Source organism: Marmota flaviventris, chromosome 16 (genome assembly GCF_047511675.1).
Source record: "Marmota flaviventris isolate mMarFla1 chromosome 16, mMarFla1.hap1, whole genome shotgun sequence".
NCBI lineage: Eukaryota > Metazoa > Chordata > Mammalia > Rodentia > Sciuridae > Marmota > Marmota flaviventris.
The window spans coordinates 60,155,437-60,181,463 of record NC_092513.1 but is presented as its reverse complement, the minus strand read 5'-3'; the positions used below and the strand labels follow the sequence as shown (position 1 = coordinate 60,181,463).

Below are 26,027 nucleotides of genomic sequence, written 5' to 3'. Positions count from 1 at the left end.
ATTGTAATTGATGAGCTCCCAAGCCTTACACAGTCTTCTACCTATTTTCTTTTACACTGTTAAATCCTTCTTGTGGTAGACTAGATAATTACAGAAAGTAAATGCCACCTCATTTATGTAATTTTTCATGAATATGTTGAAATACAAATTGCCCTGTGAAAATACAATTAAAGGGGAAAAAGCATACTATGGAATTCAAGTGGCTATAAGAATGCTCATAGCCTCCTTTAGCCAACAGAGAGGGTGATGACCTTTTAAATCTTTTATTCTAATGCCATTGAATATAAAATGGACTTCAGTCCTGCCAGTTCACAGTTTGTTCTGGTTCTTGCTTGTTTTCAGATATTTTGTGACCTTGCTTTTCACAGGCTTTGAGCCAAAGTTCTTTTCCCTGACTCTGGAGTTCTTGGATTTCTGTTTTTATCTGCTGCATTTTAGACCTATAAACAGCAATGTGGCTGTCAGATTTGTCCCTTGCTACATGGTATGGAAGATAAGCCAGGTACTAGGTCTCCACAGCAGGGGCAGGGTCCTATGGGGACTTCTGAGGGGGTTCCTTTTGTTTTGATTTTTAAATCTTGTTCGTGTAGCAGCCATTAAAGAGAATAAAAATAAACTCTGTACACAACTGTTTTGTGTCTTCAGTAACTTGGAATTTTTCTATAGAAAGAGAAACTCATCATTTTATCAAGTTCACATTATACAGAGGTGGTCATGTGATTTGATGTTATAGAGAAGAGTTAAGGCATCTTCAAGTCGGCTTTATACCTTTATGATGTAAGGTGAATTGGGGGAGAAAGTGAGAGAAGTCAAAAGTTTTTTCTTCCATAAATATTTTGGAATGTATTTTCATTTTTTCTAATTTCCTTCATTAAAAAATAGGTAATGTAACAGAAATATGTCAGAATTTGTCAGCTGACATTGGTGTCACTGTGGTTATTACCAGGAATAGGTATATTAGATGTTCAAATGTCTTGTGTATTTTAGTATTGACCACAGAATGAGTTGCTGATGCCATATTAGTCAATTTTAATCAAAAATATTTATTTTAGGGTTGGGACTGTAGCTCAGTGGTAAAGCACTTTTCTAGCATACACAAAACCCTGAGTTTAATCCCCAACACCTCAAAAGATTGATTTTATATTATTTTTCATTATTATATAGACTTTTTCTTCCACAAATGTGTCTGTTATACAAACATTTGATTTTCTAAGAAAAAGGTACTTGGGTACTTGATCTGGAAAAGATTATGCTTCTTAAAATGATAATATCTTGGCATTTGCAGGTAAATGGATGGAGTTGGAGAATATAATGCTAAGTGAAGTTAGTCCCAAAAAACCAAATGTTTTACTTGATATAAGGACGCTGATTCATAATGGGGTTGTGGGGGAGCATGGGAGGATTAGACAAACTCTAAATAGAGCAAAGGGAGGGAGGGGAAGGGAGGGGCATAGGAGTAGGAAAGTCAGTAGAATGAGATGAACATCATTACCTACCCTAAGTACATGTATGAAGACATGAATGATGTGACTATTTTATGTACAACCAGAGATATAAAAAACTGTGCTCTATATGTATAATATGAATTATAATGCATTCTTCTGTTATATAATATATAACAAATTAGAATTAAAAAGATAAATATTTATAACTTGTGATATTATATCACAGAAATTCACAAGTGGACCTTTTAGCAATGTTGACTAAATTGTCAAACAGATTTCACCAAAGATAATTCCTGCAAATACACAGTAATGTAAATTTCAATAAAACTTCAAATTTTAATACTGATATCTTAAGAATTCCAATTATGCTGTTCTTAATCTCAAAGAGATCTGATGATTAAAAAACCTTAATTCAGATAAGAGATGCCTCTGATGTTCATACTCATTTCAGGTATTTCAGCCTAGTCAAGTTCTGCTTTCTCCCTCCCAACCCCTTTCTGCCCACAAGACTCTGCATGGACTTCAGTGCAGCACAATGGCTCCCACCTGGCCAGAGTCAAAATCTCTCATGGAGAAAGCCCACAGCCTGTGATTTTCAAGTACATGGCCAGCATGGACCAACTCCAGGCCCTAATTGACCAGGCGGACCACTGCCAACAGGAGCTAGCTTTCCACTGCAGGAAGTCAAGGCTTTCAGCTCACCTTGGTAAGTCATCAGCCATTGCAGACTTTAGTTCCCAGGAGCTTGCAGCAAGCAGATGTAGATTCATGAGACTCCTGTATCCACAGCACCAAGGTCACAGCCTGGAAAGTACAAAGATGCTTTTCCCTGGGGACAAAGAGCCAAGGCAGTAGTTGCTCTTCTTTGCTGAAAGCTTGAGTGGTCTGAAGTCTCTTCCCAGGCTCACTTGGGCAACTGAGCAATAAAGATGTTCTGATGAGGCCCTTGTTCATACATTATGAGGGGCAGCATTGCCTCACTGTGTTTTATCTCAGAAAGATTGCTAACCGCATGGCTTAGTTATTTGAAGGTGATTATTCCATGAGATTATCTCTCAGACTGAATGCAACTAGTATCTTGGATAATTGCTAATTAGAGAAAAGAGTTGGTGTCCTACAGTTCTTTTAGGACTCAAGGTAATTCTGCTGATAGCTGATTATCTATTTTTAATCCACACTGGAAAATTCTGTTATGGGTTTTATATCTTCTCCCTTTGAAGCCATTCAATTTGTGAATATGTCCAACCCTGCTGCCATCATGATACTTCTTTGGTTTTCTGGAGGCTGGTCTGCCTTCTCTGATCAGGCATGCTGGGGAGTGGTAGGCAGAATTCTCTGAGGTCATGTTTCAAGTCTGTCACTCAGCATCTGTGGGTTTGAACTATTCTTTAATAGTTCTGAATCTATAGAGCTAAGACACTCATCTCTCTAAGACTTAGTAGTGCAGCATCTATAAAGCATGTGAAATAAATACTATTTATTCACAGCTCTGTAGTGTATTGAATTTATAGTTAGAGCTAGGAGGCCTAGTACTTATTGTTAGTCCATTGCTACCATATAGATCACTGAACTAAGATTGTATATTACCAAAAGGATTAGAAAGTTGGCTCCTAGAGATTAAATCAGTGACATAAAACAATCAAAGTTGGGCCATTTAACCAGAGAAAATGAGGCAAATGAAGTAGTGTTTTTTTTTTTTTTTTTGACTGTTAGCTAACCAATAACAATCAGAAAAAAAAAATCACCTAGTGAGTCTGGGAATAAAACTCATGGATTCCCATCATATGGTCTATTCCAGAAGTGGAGAATTGCCTAGATAGTAAAGAATTTCTACCTGAAGGGGTGGTGTGTTTCTAGTGATCTGCACATATTTATTTGATTGTTGCCTTTCCATATAAATATTTCAAACAATAAGAGTGACACAAATAAGTGTTTTATTGGGCTTAGGACAAAAGAAAGACAGAGAAAAGAATTTTAAACTTATCAAACCCTTTCTAAAGAAAATAAAAGGAATACATTATAGATACTCAAAATTTGTGAATTTCTTACATGCTGTCTCTGGAGAATTTTCAGTAGACACTTAATTCAGACAAATTCAGTTACAGACCCATGTATGTTCAGAAGCTTTAAACCAGAGAGAGATAAGATAGGCAGCTAGTGTAGCCCAGTTCATTCAAATCATTACACTAATTGGCTTTGTGTCATCAATCAATGCAAATAGGTATGCAGAACATGGATGTTGCCCTTGTGCAGAAGGTGTAATGCCAACCAAAGCCTTCAACTAAAGCCTTCCTTAGAATGTTGCAGAGTGAGAAGATCAAGAAAAACTTCAATAGGGGGAGCAAATAGCATCAGGTTAGAGGGGCAAATAGCATTCAAGATACAGATCCATTTCATTTCCAGAAATTTTTATGAAACAAATTCTCAGAAAGTATTAGGAACCAATACCTCGATTAATCACAAATAGAGACTCGGGCACAGCAAGATGGGCCATAGTTTAGTAGTATTTTTGTTGTTTGATTTTGCAACTTACCTGGAAGGAAAGGTTAGGCACCAAGAAGGTGAGTCTTCTCAGTTCCAAATAAAGAGCCAAGCCATGTCATAGGGGAAAAAGAAGAAAAAAAAAAGAATAAACATGTGTCTCTAAGCAATTTTTAACACACAATAGGGAATGTCAGCCTGGTGCAGTAGCACATGCCACTGGGAAATGGCTCAGGAGGCTAAGGAAGGAGGATCAGAAATTCAAAGCCAGCCTCAGCAAAAGCAAGGCACTAAGCAACTCAGCGAGACCCTGTCTCTAGATACAATACCAAATAGGGCTGGGGATGTGGCTCAGTGGTTGAGTGCCCCTGAGTTTAATCCCCGCTATCCCTCCTCCTCCCCCGCCAAAATAGGGAATGTCAGTGTTATAAAGACAATTTTTGTCTTCTAGCATCTTCCAGGTCTTTGTATTAGAAAGTTTCAAAGGATACAATCATGGGTGGCTAATAAGGAAGTGTGACAGTGTTGATGCTGTGGGAAAGTATTCAGTTACCACATTGTGAATGAATACTAAGGTGACTGACAATTGTACCTGTGGCCAAAATACTTGAGGAAGTAGAACAGTATACTTTGTCCATTGATTCCTTACTTATTCCTCTTCATTTCAGCCTCTGATTCCTTTTGATGTCTTTTTAAATCATTCCCTATACAAATTCTCTTGGTCACTCAAATAAATCTTGAATGGAGCCAAAGACATTCTGTACTTTTAAAAACATTCTTTTGTTCCTAATTTATGAATAAAATTATAAACTCCAATACAAACACAAAATTGTTCATTTATATATATAAGGGTTTTTTGCTGTTAATCTGTGAAAGAATGAATGTTGAATAATTGTTTTTTAAAGTGGAATTTTGAACACATCTATCAAATATCTGTTAAAAGTTCTGCTCCCTAGAGATAAGTTTGCAACACTTTTTAAAAAGGAAGAAGGCTGGTTGATACTGATTCTTTGCACATGCCTCAACCACTGGTTCAGGGCTGAGTGATGATGAATGCAGTTAGTATGTTTGCAAGCTAAGATGTTGTCAGCAGAAGCAGAGGGCTCCTCTAACAGGGAGCCATCATGCTGCTTGTGAGTTAGGGAGAACAGAGGTCCCATTTCAGATTCTCAGTAGTGAACCAGTGGTGACAGCTGATGGGTTTGAAAGAGCATGTTGAAAATGACAAGCATCTTTGCAACTGATTTACTGTTACTTCCATTTTCCCTCTGGTCCTGCTTCTCTATGGAGGGGGAAGTGCCCCTCCCCACTTGCATACCACCCACTTTCTAGTCACCTCACTCTCACCCTCACCTGGACTTAGCATCAAGATGAGCCCCCTTAGAGTTGAGGTGGCCTCCGACTCTCTGTGACTGAGTTATGGTGGCTCTGAGCAAGTGGTGCTGGAGGACTCAGATATAATTGGCTCAGAGTTGTTCTGAACCCCAAATTCACCTCAAGCATGAAGGTGAATCTCTGCAGTTTCCAAATTAAGAGCCAAGCCATTTAGTAGAAGAAAAAGCACAAACATGTCCCTAAGGAATTTTTAACACACAATAGGAAATATCAGTGTTACATTAATTAAAATAGTAAAAGAAACCATATTTTGTATAACAAATTCTTTCATGGCAGTTTAGTATCTCAAACAGATTTTAGGTTCAATGTATAAAATAATAATGTATAAATAGTAATAATTCTCAATATTAATTTTTTAAAACATTCAGGAGTCCTTTAAAAAAATTATCCTCTTATAGAGTTAAAAATGTGATCACTTCTAAAATAGTCTATTTTTAACATAGAGGGGAATAAAGGAATGATATGGGGAGGCAGGTAGCGGGGGGCAAAGGAGGTGTCACCTTTCTCATACTTGTCTTTCAGATGGAACCCCAGTGAGCTGGTGGGTTGGAAGAACCAATGAAACACACACTTACTGGGGAGGTTCTCTGCCTGATGCTCAAAAGTGTACTTGTGGATTAGAGGGGAACTGCATTGATTCTCAATATCACTGCAACTGTGATGCTGACCAGGATGAATGGTGATTTCCACATGCTTTCCCTGTGCAAACTGTAATTTTTTAATTGCTTAAACTGTGTACCTTAGGCAGATATTAGACAAGATAGTACAATAGGGAGAATAAAGAATTTCCTAAGAAGTTAAAGAATAAGTTTTGATGTGTATGACGTCATTCATCTAAGGCCTAAAATATGAAAATGATTTTTTTCATTTATCTGTGAATAATTATGTCCGTTTTATTTTTCTAATAAAACAAAATGGAAATACCAGATTGTTTCACATTAAGTGGAAGTACAATATCAGCCTTCTTAAAGTTAAATTGAATTTCCATGGCTGATCTTGAGTTGTTTTTTGACCCCCTAAATCCTTAAATGGCCACATGAGGGAAATCAGAAAAGGCCCTGGCTCCATGAAAAGAACATATGGAATTCTAAATTTTCCCTACAGCTAGAGGTCTCAAAAGGCTTCAAACCCAATGAAAAGGTGAATAAGGACAAATCTTCCAGTTAGCACATGAGATAGAAAACTCATGTCTAGACACCCTCATACAGATTTTTAATTCAATACATAATTTTAATTGCAATATATAAGATGGTTTCAAAATTAAATTACCATGGCCACAGGTTGGTAGCTCCAATAGCTTGTCATAGAATTACAAGATATTCTTACTACAGGTCTGCCCTCCTCCTTCCTTCAGGAATCACAGGGTTCTGACAGATAAAATGCCTTGAAGTATAAGCTCACACTCCAGTTTTACAAAACACAAAAGAAAGTGGGAGGGTAGAGAAACCGCAAAGGGGAGAATTGGAAATGTAAATGTCCCAGATAATGGGTATAATTAGAAATGTAAAATAAATGTATGAGCAGATTGAAAAATAAGCAATGGAGTTGAGAAAACAATCAAATACTATTAATAGAGATAATTGCTATTTACAAAAGAACCAAACAAATGTTTGGAAATGAAATTATTGTTTTTATTGAAAATTTTAAGGCTTGTTGGATCAAATATTGGACACAAGTGATTTGAAGACTAGTGAAATGATTAATATATGTAACCAAATTACGTGGCTTGTAGCACAGAGAGAAACAAATTGGGAACCCTGAAAGGGGTGCGGAGAAGAGAGAATGCATGTCTGGCTGAAGTTTCTAAAGAAGATGGGACATAATTAGGAAGAGGCAATATTCCAAATAGGTAAGAAATTTCCAGACTAGAGAAAATACTGAAATACCAAGCAGGATAAATAAAAGCAAATCCATATCTAGACATACTATGGTGAAATAGAAGAACTTTAAAGAAAATGTCAAAAGAAAAAGAAAATGTTGAATGAAGCAGATATGGAAGAAAGACTTCTGAAAGGAAAGAATTGTAGAGCACAACAAGCTCTTCATAATTGGAAATAAAATTACTATCCATCTCGAAATTTTTGCTCAGCTGCTATTTTCAAAAATGAGTGATAAAAATGAAGATCCTCTCAGGCAATAAGATACTGAGAAGTTTACCGCCAGCACACCCCACAGGAGGAAGTTCTGAAGAACAGCTTTCAAAAAGAAAGAAAATGACCTTTTAAAGGGAAAGTCTCGGATGCAAAAAGAAATATTGAGAAAAGAAATTTGTAAACTCAGAGGCCCCAAAATAAATACCAGACACCAGGAACATGTAACTATTTTACGTATAGCTACATTTCACATCTAGCTACATGAAATTAAAACATGAGAAAGCAGTCATCTAATCTATTAACAAAGATGATCATAATTGACAAAATAGCCAAAAGAATGTTGAGAAGTAAAAATATCATTGAAATTTGAACTTGGGGTATTAGCATTAAATTACTCCCAGTGTGCATTAGTTTTAGGTGTAATCTCTAAAAGAATAAATATAGAACAAATAAATTCAAATCAGCAGAGGAAAGAAAGGAAAAACTGGGGAGGTTGGGGTTGTAGCTCAGTGGTGGGATGTTGGCAGGTATGCTAAAAAGAAGGAGGAAAGGAGAAAAAAAAAACAATTTTGCAATTCAGTTAATCAAAAAGAAGATAGCAAATGAGATTTAAAAAGAACAAGCAGCACAATAAATTCAGAGTGAGATCATAGTCATGCACAAGGAGTGTGACGAAAGTGTCCATTTAAATCTAGATATGTCAAATTGAATAAAAAGCAAGCATATCTTATCTGTACATGCAGAAATAATGAAACTGAATATTAAAAAAAATTACTAGGAAAATATACACAAAAGTAAGCAAATTTAATAACTAATTTTGGGGGCTGGGGTTGTGGCTCAGAGGCAGAGTACTTGCCTCGCACATGTGAGTCACTGGGTTCGATCCTTAGCACCACATAAAAATAAATCAACAAAATAAAGATTTTTTTAAAAAACCCTAATTTTGGACAAGGATGTTCATACTTTTCAATTTTACCAGAAAGAACCAAGTGTTCTAAACTAGTACACTTGTAATAGAAATAACTCAGAATTCTAAGAATTACAAGAAGAAATTCACAAATTACCCAATAGGAAAAAGTTGAAATGCACATCTGTTAGTAATTGGTAAAACAGGTGGAAAATAATTAGAAGACAGACTATTTTGAAACCAAATTAATAACTTGATTTGTTATACATATAAAATTAAAGGATGCATCATTTTATCTAACACTTATGGCATAGTTTTGCAAACTGATTACAAACATCAAACATTTTTACAAGAGTTAGTACCATATGGACAGTTTCTCTGTGCAACTTGGCTAGAAGTGAATAGTAAAAATTAAAAATACATATTCAAAAGAACAAATGATTAGAAACAACTCAATAAAGATTATTTACAGGGGGCTGGGGATATAGCTCAGTTGGTAGAAAGCTTGCCTTGCATGCACAAGGCCCTGGGTTCAATCCCCAGCACCGCAAAAAAAAAAAAAAAAAAAAAAAAAAAGATTCTTTACAAACAATAAACAATATGATTGCAAAAATCAAAGAAAATTATTAAAACTAATGGGAGTATAATAAAGCTGCTGAATCTTAGAATAACTGGATTCCTATAAAGAACATGATACCATAAGAAATGTTATAAAAACTATTTGCAAAATCAACAAAAGGAATGACAACTTGGAATAAAGATTTTTTAAAAAGTATGTAAGTTTTTTATGGAAAAGATAGCATAAACTTGATCATGAGAATTTAAGAAGACCTAAATAAATGGAAATAAGATTCTATTGCCATGCATGAGAAAACTGGGTACCTCTCCCTCAAGTGCTTTTTTGGTTTAATTTCAAACCAATGCCAAATATTTGTTCATGATTTTTTTCAACATGACTCTAAACTTTATATAAACAGTGGGGAACAAGAAGCTAGGACTATGGTGAAGATGGAAACCAGGTGGGAAGACCTGACACACCAAACATGAAGCTTTATTTCAGTGATGCGCAGATGGAAGAGTGAAAGTCAACGGAGAGGCCACGCTGCCAGATTATTGTAATTCTGGATGATAATTATGTGGTTCCCACCCCTCTTTCACTGGAATAATTGTGAATTATGAAACTTGACCTACCATTTTCCCCCTGTAGCTTTCTCAGTAGCACAAAATACTCAAAGTTCTATTTTACCACCAAAAATAAGTCCTTTGAATCAGTGAATGGTAAGAATTATTTATGATTAATAAATTATTCAGATTCACTCCTGTAAAGCTATTAGGTTGAACCATGTTAAATTCCTGGATTTTTTTTTTTACCTGCAAAAGTGGTATTTTTCTGTGCTTCAATTTGTGTATCCTATGTATGAAATATGATATGTCAAGAGCTTTGTAAAGTTTTGAACAACCAATAAAAAAATAAATAAAAAAAGAAATGAAACATTTCAATCATTATGGAAAGGACATTTCTTTTTTCTTAAAATAATAATTTGGTGTTATTCAAATTTCACTCAAAAGTGATGAGTACCACTACACTACTCCAAATAAAAAGTTAAATGACAAAAAAAAAAAAAAAATTGTGTATCCTAGAGTAAGTGACAGTTTTGTAACTGTTAGGAATTAAGACTTACTAGTTCTACATAGATATGAGACATCAGAAAGATAAACTAGACAAAAATCTTTTTTGTCCATAAATTATAAATGCAAATATAATTGAAAAGTCTGCAATAAAAAGTATGAACAGCTTAAAAAGTATAGAAAAATCTTATTTTACCCAGAGGGGAAGCTGTTGATTGCCAGCTTACAATCCAGGGTCTCTGGCTCCTTTTCTAGTCCTTTCTGTATTGGAAACATAGATATTAATGTTTCCTCACTTATTACATTACATAATAATAATATAGTTGCCATTACATTTATGATATTCACTAGAATACCTAGGGGCACTGATAATATTTTTTATGTCCATATACCCAACACACAAAGCCTGGTAGATAGAAAATGTTGAATAAGTGTTTATTGTATGAGTGGATGGTGATAAAGGTTGACAAAGCACTTTCTATCCCTCCTGTTAATTTTAAGAGTGTTATATCCTACCTTCATCTTGGTTTTGAGTCAGTATGATTTTTTGTTTTTAAATTTATGGAGTCAACAAGTAGGAAAATACCTAATAACCACAATAGGAATTTTTTAGAGCTTTACTATAGAGTCCCCACCATATCTTGAAGACCCCAATAGATCCCTGAAACCACAGATAGTAATGAACACAGTATAGGTACAGCTAGATGTATGTATACTATTTACATACATACATGTGGTTTTTTCATGTATATAAAATATATATATTTGATAAAGTTTAATTTATAAATTAGACACAGTAAGATATTAATAATAATAATTATAACAATATGCTGTAATAAAAATTAAATAAATGTGGTTCTCTCCCTTGAAAGAGTCAAAACAAATAATATATTTTGACAAGGCAGACCGTGAGTAACTGAATTTGCAGAAAGTGAAACTACAGATAAATGGAGACTATTGTAATAAAATGATGAGGATTTAAATTCTAAATCTTGTCATTCAGGTATCTTTTGTATTGTTTGTGTTTGTGAAGGCGGATTGCTCTTCTTTGCAGAAGTTCTGTATTTAAATTCTATACAGTGGTTGAATTGGACAGAATCCTGAGCCACTTAATTGCTTTAAGAATGCAACCTCACATATGCACCCATGACCACATATGAGTCTGTCCACTTCCTTCTTAGTGTTCAGGTGCATGAACAGTGACCTCCTGTCCTCAGATATATGCTTATGCTTCTAAGTGTTAAGATAAGCATTTTGATTTCCCTGCTATATGTATTTACAAATTTGCTTAATACCTCTTGAACTGCAATAAAAAACTATAATTTCTTATGTTATTCAGAATAAAGTTGAGATGGTTGTGTTTATTTCCTAGGACCAGTGACACAGGAGTCCTTTCCCATAAGGAGCACCTGCCAGTCACTCAGGTTATGATGACAGATGCAGGCCGGCCACACTCTGAAGCAGCTTATACCCTGGGGCCTCTGCTCTGCCGAGGGGACAGTAAGTAGCAGTCAGAGGGATCTAATAATGCATGGTAATGTTTTATGAGAAATTAACTGCATGGGTTTATGAAAAGACTATCTGTTTTAGTAATCTGTATTTCATAGGAATATATTAACTTATAAAAAAGAAAAATAATTATAATGGAGAAAAAAGAGAAATTATATTACTTTTGGGTTCTGACTCTTTTATGCTGTATTTAAATAACACTACGGATGTAAAGACTAAGGGAATCATCTGAAATAATTTGTCACTTGGTTAACAAACTTTATCTTTTCTTTTTTTCCCAGTACTGGGGGCTGAACCCACGGGTGCTTTACCACTGAGCCATGTCCCCAGCCCTTTTTATTTTTTATTTTGAGACAGGGTCTCAAGTTGCTGAGAGTCTCGCTGAATTGCTGAGGCTGGCCTCAAATTTGCAATTCTTCTGCAATTACAGACATGTGCCACTGTGCTTGACAGCACTTTCTATACCTTATCCCACCTACTAATTTTAAAGCAGCAAACTTTTATTCCTTTTAGATCCCTTATCTAAAATTCTTGGGACCTAAAATCTAAAATAATTTTAGATTTCAGGTTTTGTTTTTGTTTTTGATTTTTTTTGGTGGGGGGATTTGAGGATATTTGCATGTGCATAATGAGAAATCTTGTAAATGAAACCCAAGTCTAAACACTAAATTCATTCATGCTTTTTATGACCTTATGCACATGGCACTGATTTAACACAATACTTTTAGTTCACCTGCATTTCGACTGCAACTTACCACATGAGGTCAGGGAGAAATTTTCTACTTATACTGTCAATACTCAAAGTTTCTGATTTTCATTCATTTCATACTTCGGATTATTTGATTATGTATGCTCAGCCTGGATTATTTGGTTATGTATGCTCAGCCTATACATGCCTACTAAGTTCTAAGTACAAGTACTTTGATGAGTGCTGATATGCCTAAAATCCAGAAGATAATGAGAAAATGAAAGGGCAGAGCCCATTATAGGCAGAATTCTACGGTATTAATTAATCCCATTAGGTATTAATTAATTCTGAATGTTACCCAGGAACTTTGATGATCTTAACTTTCTGAAAAACAAAAAACATGTGTTCTAACTTCATTTCCATCCTTATGGTCTCTTCTTAATAAACTCCATCAAGGTTTGTCCTCCTTCCCTCCCCACACACTGCTCTCTTCCAGGTCACCAGTGTGACCTTGATATTGTTAAACCCAATTATTATTTTTCAGTTTTCCTCTTAATGGACTGGCCAGCCACTTTGGACTCCATCATGATTCACTTTTTAATTCACTTTCCTTACCAGGCCACCAACATGCCACAAAGTCTGCATTTTACTCCTTCCCTCCTCCCTCCAGTATTTATTTCACCAACAGGCTCATGTTGGGATGTTCATTGTTCCCCTCATTGACCTTGTCCTTCTCTGCATGAGAATGATCGCTTCCCATCAGTCTCTTGGCTTTAAATACGCAGTAACCCCACTTTATACCTCAAGCCCAATAACTGAGCTTCAGGCTTGCCCACCTGGCTGGATGATGAACCTCTGCTTGTGCCTTAATAGATGCTTCAGATTCACCCTGACAAATCAGGGGGTGGGAAAGAAAATAATTTCTACAACTTTCCCCAATTCAGTGTGTGGCAATTCCATTCTTCTCATCACCCCTTAAACTGAGACCATTGGTCACTTTTAACTTCTCTCTTCCTCTCACACTCTCATCACTACTCACATCTGATTCATCAGCAAATCCTGTTGTTGCTAACTTCAAGAATGGATTGAGAATCTGACCACACCTCACCACTTCCTTTGCTACCTGGCCTGGATTATTGTTCCATTCTTGAAATGTTCTGCCTGCCTCTGTCTTTGCTCACTCAGGCTTATTCTCCGCACAGCCACCAGTGTGAATGAAGTCTTGTCATGTAAGTCCTCTGCCCAGAACTCTCCAATGTTGCCTGAATCAGAGGTCCACCAAGGACCCAGTAGCCATGCTAACCTCTAAGACAGAGAAATCCTGTGGAGCCTATGGGACCCAAGGTTCTCCATGGGGCCTATACAAGGAATTGCTCTGGGAGAAAGTCCTAGTGTTTCTGAATGTTATGACTAATAGTTTAGATAATAAAAATCACATGTCAAGGTTTTATTCTGAATGAATTGATTAAATGATAATTTGAATTATCATGATAACTAATGCAGCATAATAATTTTTAATAAAATGCTTAGCAAAATAGCAATAGAACTTTTTTAGCTCAAGAAAGAATATCTACACAAAACAAAGCTAGCATTGTAATCAATAGTAAAAAACTGAATTTTTTTCTCCTGAGATTGAGAACAAGACAAAGCCTGCAATTATGTAATAAAATAAATAAACATACACAGATTGAAATAAATAAAATTCTACTCATAAATACATATATATATATATATATATATATATATATATATATATGTGTGTGTGTGTGTGTGTGTGTGTGTGTATGTGTGTGTGTATTATATGACTGTTTTCACAGAAAATCTCAAGGAATTTAAACACACACACACACACACACACACACATACCCTACTGACATGCAACAAAACATGTTTACTTGAAATCTATAAAAGACTGAAGGCAAAAATCAAGAAAATATAAATAAGAGGAGACACATACACTGTGTCCATGATTGGAAAACTCAATATAGGAAAGATGTTGATTCTCCCCAAACTGAGGACACACTTCATCAAAAACGATGTAAGGATAGCACAGATGTACATGAGAATACGTTCTACAACATCAGCCATTAGGAAAGGCAAATTGATACCACAACACACCAATGTGAATTGCCAAAAAACAAACAAAAACTTCTAATGCCAAGTGCTGTGGGAGGATGTAAAAATACTCATACATTGTTGATGGAAATGACAAATGTACAGCCACTCTAGAAAACTATTTGGCAGTTTGCTTTAGAGTTAAATACATACCTACCATATGATCCAGAAATTCCATGCTGGGTATTTACTAACCTAGAGAAATGAAAACTTATGTTCACCCGAAAAACTGTACACAAATATTATAGCAGCTCTATTCCCAAATCTGGAAATGATGCTCAATGTTCTTCAGTTTGGTCAAACTATAGCATATCTACATTAGAGAAGTCAGTAGGAGGAAAAAGCAGATATTTATATGTACAACAATGTGAGTGGATCTCAAAGCCATTATACTGAGTGAAAGGAGCCAATCTTGAAATGTTAAAAAGTGCATCACTCTTTATACGACCTTTAGAAAAGGCAAACTATAAAGGGATGAGGAAGAAAGGATGTGAGTTTAGGGGGATATCAAGAGGGAGATCTCTCAATTTTGGTAAAAGTTACACAAATCAATGCAGATTAAAATCAAAATCAAGAGTCATTTTTAACTCCTTAAATTAAAAGTAAAATTGTGTTTAAAAACACAGACCATTTCCATAGTGATTCTACTCAGTTATCCATGTCCAGAATCTTAATGATCCAAGTAATCACCATTTGGATATTCATATCATGGCTTCATGTCTAGAAGAACCTCAAAATGAAGACTTCCTTAGATGAGTAATGCATTTAATAGTAAAAATAAATGCTAGACACATAAAATGCAATTATTGTTTTGTTTCACTATTACTTTCACTCTTTTTTTTTTTAATAAACAGATTCATTTTGGAATTCAGCTTCATTCAATACTGAGACTTCGTATCTTCATTTCCCTGCATTCCATGGAGAGCTCAGTGCTGATGTGTCTTTCTTTTTTAAGACAACAGCTTCTTCTGGGGTGTTTGTAGAGAACCTGGGTATCACAGACTTTATCAGACTAGAACTGCGCGGTGAGTTGCCACTGAGACAAAGCCACAGAATGCTCAGTAATGAGCAATAAACCCTTTAGTATTCTCATTCCTAATCTGCTGCCATGCTTCCTTATCAAGTATATTTTTATAAATACCAAAATTCTATTATTTTAAAAAAATTCTTTTATCTTAAAGAACTCAGCATTCTATCCTTATAACAAAATATCTAAGGCAGTTAACTTAGAAAGGTTTATTTTGGCTCATGGTTCTAGAGGTTTCAGCCCAAAATAGAGTGGCTACATAGTGTTGGACCTCTAGTGAGGGCAGTATGTCATCATGGGAGCATGTGCTTACCCCTGAGCCAGGAAAAAAAGAGAAAGAGGAAAGGGCTAAGGCCCCACAATCCTCTTCAAGGCCATGCCCTCTCAATTACCTAAAGACCTTCCTGGAAGGTCCTGCCTTCCAAAGGTTCCACTTCCCAATAGCACCACCCTGAGGACCAAGACTTTAATAACACCTGAGCCTTTGGGGAATTACTCATCCAAACTATAGCAGGTAGAGAGTGAAACAACATCTCCTGAGATATACAACAGATTATAATGGTTTGGTGCTACTTTACTTCTGTGTGCAGTCAGGAGATTAAACCAGACTGGTCAAATAACTAATTTCTACTAAATTAAAAATTATTTGACTGAATTGACTGCTCACATTATTTAATCACGTGTGCAAATCTTTATTTCTTATGGTCAAAGATTTCACTTACGATTTTTTAAATTATATGAAGTTTTAAATCACCTTTAATCAAAATCATTTATATGAAGCCAGATCACATGCTAGATTTCTTTCAATAGGTAAATGTCTGCTAGTTAGAGCTTAGCAAGATGAGCAATTAAACTCTGGTTTAGTCAGCTTTTTCACTGTTGTAACCAAAAGACCTGATAAGAACAATTAGAGGAGGAAAAGTTTATTTGGAGGCTCATGGTTTCAGAGGTCTCTGTCTATAGATGGCCAACTCCATTCCTTGAGGCCTGAGTTGAGACAGAACATAATGGCCTAAGAGTGTGGAGAAGGAAAGCAGCTCAGGACCTGGCACCAGGAAGCAGAGAGAGTGAGCTGTACTTACCAAGAACAAAATATAAACCCCAAAAGCATGTCCTCAGGGACCTTCCTCCTCCAGCCACATCTTATCTGCCTACTGTTGCCAACAAGTTAATTCCTATTAATGGATTAACACATTGATTAGGTTAAGGCTCTCATAACCCAATCAGTGCACCTCTAAACCCTTTTGTATTGATTCACATATGAGCTTTTGGGGGACATCTCATATCTCAACCATAACAAACTCTGAGAAAGAATGTATTAAAATCAGTTTTGTTTTTCTTTATCCAGGATTCAAATTTATTTTTCCCTCCTAACCAACACTAAGTAATTCTTTCCTGCATCACTGCCCTATTCATTATGAGCATACCACAATACTGTTTTCATGTCCACTCAGGATTACATTTTCTCCCTTTTGAATTAACTTGAGAAACTTTCATATCTACAATTTCCAGCTCCCACAGAAGTGACCTTTTCCTTTGATGTGGGGAATGGTCCTTGTGAAGTCACAGTACAGTCACCCACTCCCTTTAATGACAACCGATGGCATCACGTGAAGGCAGAAAGAAATGTTAAAGAAGCATCTCTCCAAGTGGATCAGCTCCCTCAAAAGTTTCAACCTGCCCCCACTGGTGGGCACCTCCTCTTGCAGCTCAACAGCCAGATCTTCATTGGTGAGTACTGATGGTTTATAACTGAGCTGTGCTCTAAGTGCAGCTGAACCAAAAGAAACTGTAATTTAAAATAGCAGTGATAAACCAGGCATGGTGACACATGCCTGCAATCCCAGCAGCTCAGGAAGCTGAGGCAAGAGGATCATGAGTTCAAAGCCAGCCTCAGCAACTTAGTGAGGTGCTAAGACCCTGTCTCTAAATAAAATACAAAAAAGGACTGGAGATGTGGCTCAGTGGTTGAGTACCCCTGAGTTCAATCCCTGGTATCAAAAAAAAAAATAGCAATAACAGCAATGATGACAATAGAGACTGTAGCACCATTTGTAAGACCTTCGTATTTAATATTTAATATCTCCTTTCACAGATGCTGTTTTGCCCAATTTACTGAGAAGATAATGCAGCCTCAAAGAGATTGACTGACTTGAACCACAGAAACCCAAACTGACCCAATTAGAATTTCCAAATTTATACTCAATGTAATAGCCAATTTGCATTGTCTTCAGCTACTTCTCATCAATACTATTTTATCGAACATTTAGCCATTTTTATCTATTTCTCCTATTTTAAATCTCTGTAGAATTAGAGAACCTGCCTTGCAATTAGGACAGAATCCTCCAGTGTACCCTCAAAACAGACCACAGGAGACCATGTCACAGAAGTTATCTAGTGTGTCTGTCCCTGGCAAGAAATACCCCCATGTCGTTCCTGGCCTCCCTTGTCCTATTCCACTTCTGCTTCTCTGTGTTCACATTGGCCATGTTCATAACCATGTCTGACTTCTTTGTTCCCCATTCTTTAAAGATTACAGCTCAAAGTGTGCACAGTAGCACATTTCTATAATTCCAGTGATTTGTGAGGCCAAAGTAGGAAGATCACAAGTTGAGGCCAGCCTCTGCAACTTAGACCCTGTCTCAAAATTATAAAAAAAAAAAAAAAAAAGAGTTGGGAATGAATCTCAGTGGTAAAGGGTCCCTGGGTTTTATTCCCCCTATGGAAGGTTGGGAAAGAGATAGCTCTGGACAATGGAAATCTTTCCTTTATTTATTTGTTATTTTATTATTGTTTTTCTCAAGGAAAAAAATGTCTTATTACATTATGTTTCAAGCAACTCTATTCTAATTTGGAAAGTAAGCAGATTAACCAAGTAGCTCTCACTTGGTCATTTCTCATGTCTTTTAAAGTAAATGAAAACAAAATCCAATTAAAACAAATATAAATCACAAGTTAGTAAGCTGGAATATACCTACACCAAAGAGGATCTAATGTTATTCAGTGAATTTAAGCAATTGTGTGTGGTGGGGGTGGGAGGTGGCGGGGGGGCGGTGTACAACCCAGGGCTCCTTAAAAATTGGCTTCAAGCACAATTAGTTCTTATTGATATAAAGCTTCACTTCAAATCATCAAACTACAGCTCAACTTACACAATTTTATTTTCTGATTTATAATCCTTAGGGTAAATTAATGGAATTTCTTGAAGCCAAGTTTGCATGAAATTCACCTAGAATTAGCATCCCTACAGAGTAAGATTTCTAATGCCTTGAGAAGCTAGTTGAAAATTCAGATATGGGATACCCTAAGTATGAGATTTGTGTTTTTTAACAAGCTCTGCAGTTACACCTGTGCTTCCATGTTTGCGAACTATCACCTTAAACTCACATGAGAGTTAAGAAAATTACAGAGGAGCATAGTGTTCAGGCTGTGTTACACCACCATGACCCTGGATTAACGGGGTCCAGCCAGTAAGCCTGAGGTCCTCATTCATGGCTTCACCCTTGTGTCCTCTTTATTGCTCCCTCCTCAGTTTCTCTTCACAGCTTTAGTACTGAGAGCTCCTCAAAAAAAGAAGTTCACATATATAATTAGAGATTTTCAGCTACATAACCTTTCAAGACACATCATTTAAATTATTTAAATTATTATTTAAATTATTTAAAAATGATCATGGAGGCCCGGGTTGTGGCTCAGTGGTAGAGTGCTTGCCTAGCATGCATGAGGCACTGGGTTTGATTCCCGGAACCACATAAAAATAAACAAATAAAATAAAGTTATTGTGTCCATCTACAAACAAACAAACAAAAATAAATAAATAGATATGATCATGGATCTTTATTTCATGCTTTATAAAGGAAAAATGTAAACATCTTTTTAAATGTAACCTGAAGAGCTGAGGTTGTGGCTCAGCAGTAGAGCGCTGGCGCAGCACATGCGGGGGCCCTGGGTTTCATCCTCAGCACCACATAAAAAAATAAACAAACAAAATAAAGGTATTTGTCCATCTATAACTAAAAAAAAATAAATGTAACCTGAAGAAGTGTTTTTAGAATATTTACTAACTTCAACTTTTAAAAATATATTTATATTAGTGGTTTATTCAGTACTGCTTAATAATTCTCAACAATTGGTCACAATTATGTTTTCAAAATTGCATTTGTTTAGAGAACATTTTTTCTTTTTTGTTTTTATTTTATTTTTTAAAATTTATATATTCTAATTTGTTATACATTACAGCAGGATGCATATCAATCCATAGTGCACATATATTGCACAGTTTTTCATTTCTCTGGTTGTACACAAAGTAGATTCATACTATTTGTGTCTTCATACGTGTACTTAGGGTAATGATGTCCATCTCATTCCACCATCTTTCCTACCCCCATGCCCCCTCCCTTCTCCTTCCCCTTTTCCCTCTCCAAAGTTCCTCCATGCTTCCCACGCTCCCCCTCACCCCACTTATGTATCGGCATCCACATATCAGAGAAAACATTTGGCCTTTGGTTTTTTGGGATTGGCTTACTTCACTTAGCATAATGTTCTCTAACTCTATCCATTTACCTGCAAATACTATGATTTTATTCTGTTTTAATGCTGAGTAATATTTCACTGTGTATACATACCTCAGTTTCTTTATCCATTCATCTACCGAAGGGCATCTAGGTTCATTCCACAATTTAGCTATTTTGAATTGTGCTGCTATATATATTGATGTGACTGCATCACTGAAGTATGCTGTTTTTAAGTCTTTGGCTATAAACCAAGGAGTGGGATAGCTGGGTCAAATGGTGGTTCTATCTCAAGTTTGCCAAGGAATCTCCATATTGCTTTCCAGATTGGTTGCACTGATTTGCAGTCCTACCACCAATGTATGATTGTGCCTTTTCCCCCACATCCTCTAGCGGCCATTCTGACTGGAGTGAGATAAAATCTTAGAGTAGTTTTCATTTGCATTCTTCAATTGCTAGAGATATTGAACATTTTTCCATAAATTTGTTAATCATCTTCTGAGAAGTGTCTGTTCAGTTCCTTAGCCCATTTATTGATTGGGTTGTTGTTGTTGTTATTATTATTATTATTGATAAGTTTTTTTGAGTTCTTTATATGTACCCTAGAAATTAGTGCTCTATCTGATGTGCATGTGGTAAAAATTTGCTCCCATTCTGTAAGCTGTCTCTTCACCTCACTGTGTCTTTTGCTGTAAAGAAACTTTTCAGTTTGAATCCCTCCCATTTATTAATTCTTGATTTTATTTCTTGCACTAAAGGAGTCTTGTTAAGATAGTTTAGGCCTAATCTGACATGATGAAGATTTGGGCCTACTTTTTCTTCATTAGGTACAGGGTCTCTGGTCTAATTCCTAGGTCCTTGATCAGCTTTGAGTTGAGTTATGTGCGTGGTGAGAGATAGGGGCTTAATTCATTATGATGCATATGGATTTCCAGTTTTCCCAGCACCATTTGTTGAAGAGGCTATCTTTTTTCCAATATGTGTTTTTGGCACCTTTGTCTAGTATGAGGTAACTGTATTTAGGTGGTTGTCTCTGTGTCCTCTATTCTGTACCATTAGTCTACAAGTCTATTTTGGTGCCAATAACATGTTGTTTTTGTTACTACAGCTTTGTAGTATAGTTTAAGGTGTGGCATGATGCAATCTGATTCATTCTTCTTGCTAAGGATTGCTTTGGCTATTCTAGGTCTCTTATTTTTCCAGATGAGTTTTATGACTGCTTTTTCTATTTCTATGAGGAATGTCATTGGGATTTTGATTGGAATTGCATTAAATCTGTATAGTGCTTTTGGTAGTATGGTTATTTTGACAATATTAATTCTGCCTATTCAAGAACAAGGAGGATCTTTCCATCTTCTTAGGTCGTCTTTAATTTCTTTCTTGAGTATTCTATAGTTTTCATTGTAGAGGTCTTTCACCTCTTCCGTTCAGTTGGTTCCCAAGTTTTTAATTTTATTTTTTGAAGTTATTGTAAATGGGGTAGTTCTCTTAGTTTCTCTTTCAGAGGATTTGTCACTGATGTATAGAAATGCCTTTGATTTATGGGTGTTGATTTATTTATGGGTGATACTTCATTGAATTCATTTGTTGGTTCTGGATGTTTTCTGGTGGAATTTTTTGGATCCTCTAGGTATGGAATCATGTCATCAGCAAATAGTGATAGTTTGAATTCTTTCCCTATGTGTATCTCTTTAATTTCTTTCATCTGTCTCATTGCTATGGCTAGAGTTTCAAGAACTAAATAGAAGTGGTAAAAGATTATATATCCCACATTTTCATTATCCATTTATCTATTGAGGGACACCTAGGTTTGTTCCATAGTCTAGCTATTGTGAATTGAGCTGCTGTAAAAATTGATGTGTGTGCGTCACTATAGTAGGCTGATTTTAAGTCTTTTGGGTATAAAACAATGAGTAGGATAGCTGGGTCAAATGGTAGTTCTATTCCCAGTTTTCTGAGGAATCTCCATACTGCTTTCCATAGTAGTTGCACCAATTTGCAGTCCCACTAGCAAAATTATGGCATCTGCCAGTAAATGGTTGGAGGTGGAGAATATGCTAAGTGAAATAAGCCAATCCAACAAAACCAAAGGCCGAATGTTTTCTCTAATAGGCAAATGCTAATTCACAATACGGTGCGGGGCACTAGGGAAGAAGAGCGTTTCCTTAGATTAGGTAGAGGGAAGTGATGGGAGGGGAGGAAAGAGGATGTGGGGATAGGAAAAATAGTAGAATGAAACAGACATTATTGCTGTATGTATATATGTGACTACATGACCAACATTGATTCTGCAACATGTACACTCAGAAAAGTGAGAAATTATATCCCATCTATGTATGATATATCAAAGTATATAAATGCATTCTACTGTCATTTATAACTAATTAAAACAAAGAAATTAGGAAAAAAAGAAGTGGTGATGGAGGGCATCCCTGTCTTGTTTCAGTTTTTCGAGGGAATGTTTTCAATTTTTCTCCATTTAGAATGATGTTAGCCTTGGGCTTAGCATAGACAGCTTTTATAATGTTGAGATATGGTTCCTATTATCCCTAGTTTTTCTAGTTTTGAACATGAAGGGGTGCTGTATTTGTAGAATGCTTTTTCTGCATCTATTGAGATGATCATATGGTACTTATCTTTAAGTCTATTGATGTGACCAATTACATTTACTGATTTCTATATGTTGAACCAACCTGGGGTGAACCCCACTGGATTGTGGTACACTATCATTTTAATATGTTTTTGTATTAGATTTGCCAGAATTTTTATTGAGAATTTTTGCATCTATGTTCATTAGAGATAATGGTCTGAAGTTTTCTTTCTTTGATGTGTCTTTGCCTGGTTTTGGAATCAGAGTAATATTGGCCTCATAGAATGAGTTTGGAATTTTTTTCCTTTTTTTCTCTTTAATGGAATAATTTTAGGAGTATTGGTATTAGTTCTTCTTTGAAGGTCTTATAGAGCTTAGCTATGTATCCATCTGGTCCTGGGCTTCTCTTGGTTGGTAGGCTTATGATGGCATCTTCTATTTCATTGCTTGAAATTGATCTGTTTAACTTGTATATATCATCCTGATTCAGTTTGGGCAAATCACATGACTCTAGAAATTTGTCGATGCCATCAATATTTTCTATTTTATTGAAGTACAAATTTTCAAAAGAATTACTAATTATCTTCTGTATTTCTGTAGTGTCCATCGTGATATTTCCTCTTTCATCATGGATGTTAGATATTTGAGTTTTCTCTCTCCTTCTCTTCATTAGCACAGCTAAGGGTTTATCAATTTTATTTATTTTTTTCAAAGAACTAACTTTTTGTTTTGTCAAATATTTTAATTGTTTCTTTTGTTTCAGTTTCATTGATTTCAGCTCTGATTTTAATTATTTCCTGCTTCTACTTTTTTGGTTTGTTTCTTTTTCTAGGGTTTTGAGATGTAATGTTAAATCATTTGTTTGTTGACTTTTTTTCTTTTAAGGAATGAACTCCATGCAATAACTTTCCTCTTAGTACTGCCTTCATAGTGTCCTAGATATTTCAGTATGTTGTATCAGTATTCTCATTTACCTCTAAGAACTTTTTAATCTCTTTTTTAATGCCTTCTGCAATCCATTGTTCATTCAATAGCATATTTAGTCTCCATGTGTTAGAGTAGCTCCTAGTTTTTATTTTATCATTGATTTCTAATTTTATTCCATTGTGATCTGATAGAATATAGAGTAGTATCTCTGTTTTTTGGATTTGCTAAGAGTTACTTTGTGGCATAATATATGGTCTACTTTAGAGAAGGATCCATGTGTTGCTGAGAAGAAAGTGTATTTCACTCATTGATGGATGAAATATCTATATATGTCTGGTAAGTCTAATTGATTGTATTATTGAGTTCTATAGTTTCTTTGTTTAACTTTTGTTTGGAAGGTCTGTCCAATGGTGAAAGAGGTGTGTTAAACTCACCCAGTATTATTGTGTTGTGGTCTATTTGACTCTTGAAATTGAGAAGAGTTTGTTTGATGAACATAGATGTTCCATTGTTTGCAGCATATAGATTTATAATTGTTATGTCTTGTTAATGTATGGTTCCCTTAAGCAGTATATAATATCGTTCTTTATTCCTTTTGATTAACTTTGGCTTGAAGTTTACTTTATTTGATATGAGGATGGAAACCCCTGTTTCTTACTGCAGTCCATGTGAGGGATATCTTTTTCCCAATCTTTCACCTTCCATCTGTGGATGTCTTTTCCTAAGAGAGGAGTCTTTTGAAGGCAGCATATTGTTGGGTCTATTTTAAATCAAATCTGCCTGTCTGTCTTTTGATTGATGAGCTTAGGCCATTAACATTCAGGTTTATTATTGAGACGTGATTTATATTTCTAGTCACTTTTGTTTATTTTTACTATATAACTTGACTTGGTTTTTCCTTTGATTGGTTTTTCTTTTAGTGTAAAACCTACCATTGCTTATTTTCATTGTTGATTTTGTTTCCTTCTCATGAAATATCTTGCTGAGGATGTTCTGTAGTGCAGGCTTTCTAGTTGTAAATTTTTTAAAATTTTGTTTATCATAGAAGGTTTTTGTTTCGTCATCACATCTAAAGCTTAATTTTGCTGATATAATATTCTTGGTTTCTTTCAGAGCTTGGCATATGTTTTTCTAGGATCTTCTAGTTTTCAGGATCTGGGTTGGAAAATCTGCAGATAGCCTAATTGGTTTCCCCCTATATGTAATCTGATTCCTTTCTCTTATAGCTTTTAAAATTCTCCCATTCTGTATGCTAGGTGTTTTCATTATAATGTGCCTTGGTGTGGATCTGTTATGATTTTGTACATTTGGTGTCCTATAAGTCTCTTGTATTTGATTTTCCAATTCATCCTTCATATTTGGAAAATTTTCTGGTTTTATTGAATAGATTGTTCATTTCTTTGGTTTGTAACTCTATGCCTTCCTCTATCCCAATAATTCTTAAATTTGGTCTTTTTATGTTATCTCATAATTCTTGAATGTTCTGCTTATGGTTTCATTTTGTGGTCAACTTTATTTCAAGATTATATGTTTTCTCTTTATTGTCTGAGGTTTTGTCTTCCAAATGATCTAACCTGTTGGTGATGCTTTCCATTGTGTTTTTAATTTGGTTTATTCTTTCCTTCATTTCAAGGACTTCTGTTGTTTTTTTTGCCCCCTCAGAACCTCCATCTCCTTTTTGAAGGAATCTTTTGTTTCCTATATTGGCTTATGTAACTCTTTATTGTAATTATATTTTGCTGCCTGTATTTGCTCTCTTATATCATCCTTTAATGCACAGAACATTTTAATTATGTACATCCTGAACTCCTTCTCTGTCATTTCTTCTGCTGTGCTGGCCATGGATTCTAGTAATATAGTATCTTGGTTTGTTTAGGGCACTTCATTCCCTTGTTTTCTCATGTTGTTTGTATGTCTTCCCTTGTAGCACTGCAGATCCAAGGTGTTACAGTTTTTACCCTATAGGCATATAGTGTCCCTGCAGGGTTCCAATACCTCTCTTTTAAGGGGGAGAACAATATTAACAGATCCCAATACAAACAATATACAACCTTGAACCAAATAACCACTATTAAGACATTTGTGGGTTTGTCACAATATGCAGAAATGTTGAGTTTAATTATTATCTACAATATAAACAGTAGGTTTGCAAAAGGGTCTACAGTTTCGGATGGTGAACAAAGAGAACAGGTGTGTGGTATAGGATGAGATGTTAAGGAGGTAGGAGGTAAGGATATAAAGACTTATTAGATCTTAAGAAGCTTGAAAAAGGAATCTAGTTGGCTAGTAGCAGGAGAAAAGAGAGAAAGTAATTTTGATGAGACTAGTAAGTGAGAAGACAATGGAATAAAAAAACAAATAACCATAAAAATTAAGAAAAATAAAAATGTAGAAATAGGAGATAAAAGAATATGCAACACAACTGTCATATACTACACAGACATTCCAGTCCTCAATAGCCTAATCCATGAAAAATACTTGGTTTCACAAATGTTGGGGATGTGGGGGTGGGAGAAGAGAGAGAGAGAGAGAGAGAGAGAGAGAGAGAGAGAGAGAGAGAGAGAGAGAAAGGGGAAAAAAGAGAAAAGAAAAAAATCTCAAAGGAAAATACAAGGATTGTTTTTGTTGGAGTTCAGTATCTTTCCTGCTTCCCTACTCATCCAGTAGTTGGGATTGTCTGTTGTTTGCTGGTATCTCCACCCTTAGGCTA

The 26,027-nt window shown here is 35.6% G+C and overlaps 1 protein-coding gene across 1 annotated transcript in view; it reads left to right on the top strand.

Moving 5' to 3' along the window:
• The window catches only part of LOC114081103 (contactin-associated protein-like 3), a 119,617-nt gene that overhangs the window by 70,365 nt on the left and 23,225 nt on the right, over positions 1-26,027 (top strand). Inside the window, 5 exon segments of the mRNA XM_071602604.1 lie at positions 1,954-2,151; positions 5,844-6,000; positions 11,323-11,450; positions 15,117-15,287; positions 16,802-17,020. Coding sequence (XP_071458705.1) covers positions 1,954-2,151; positions 5,844-6,000; positions 11,323-11,450; positions 15,117-15,287; positions 16,802-17,020 — 873 coding nt within the window.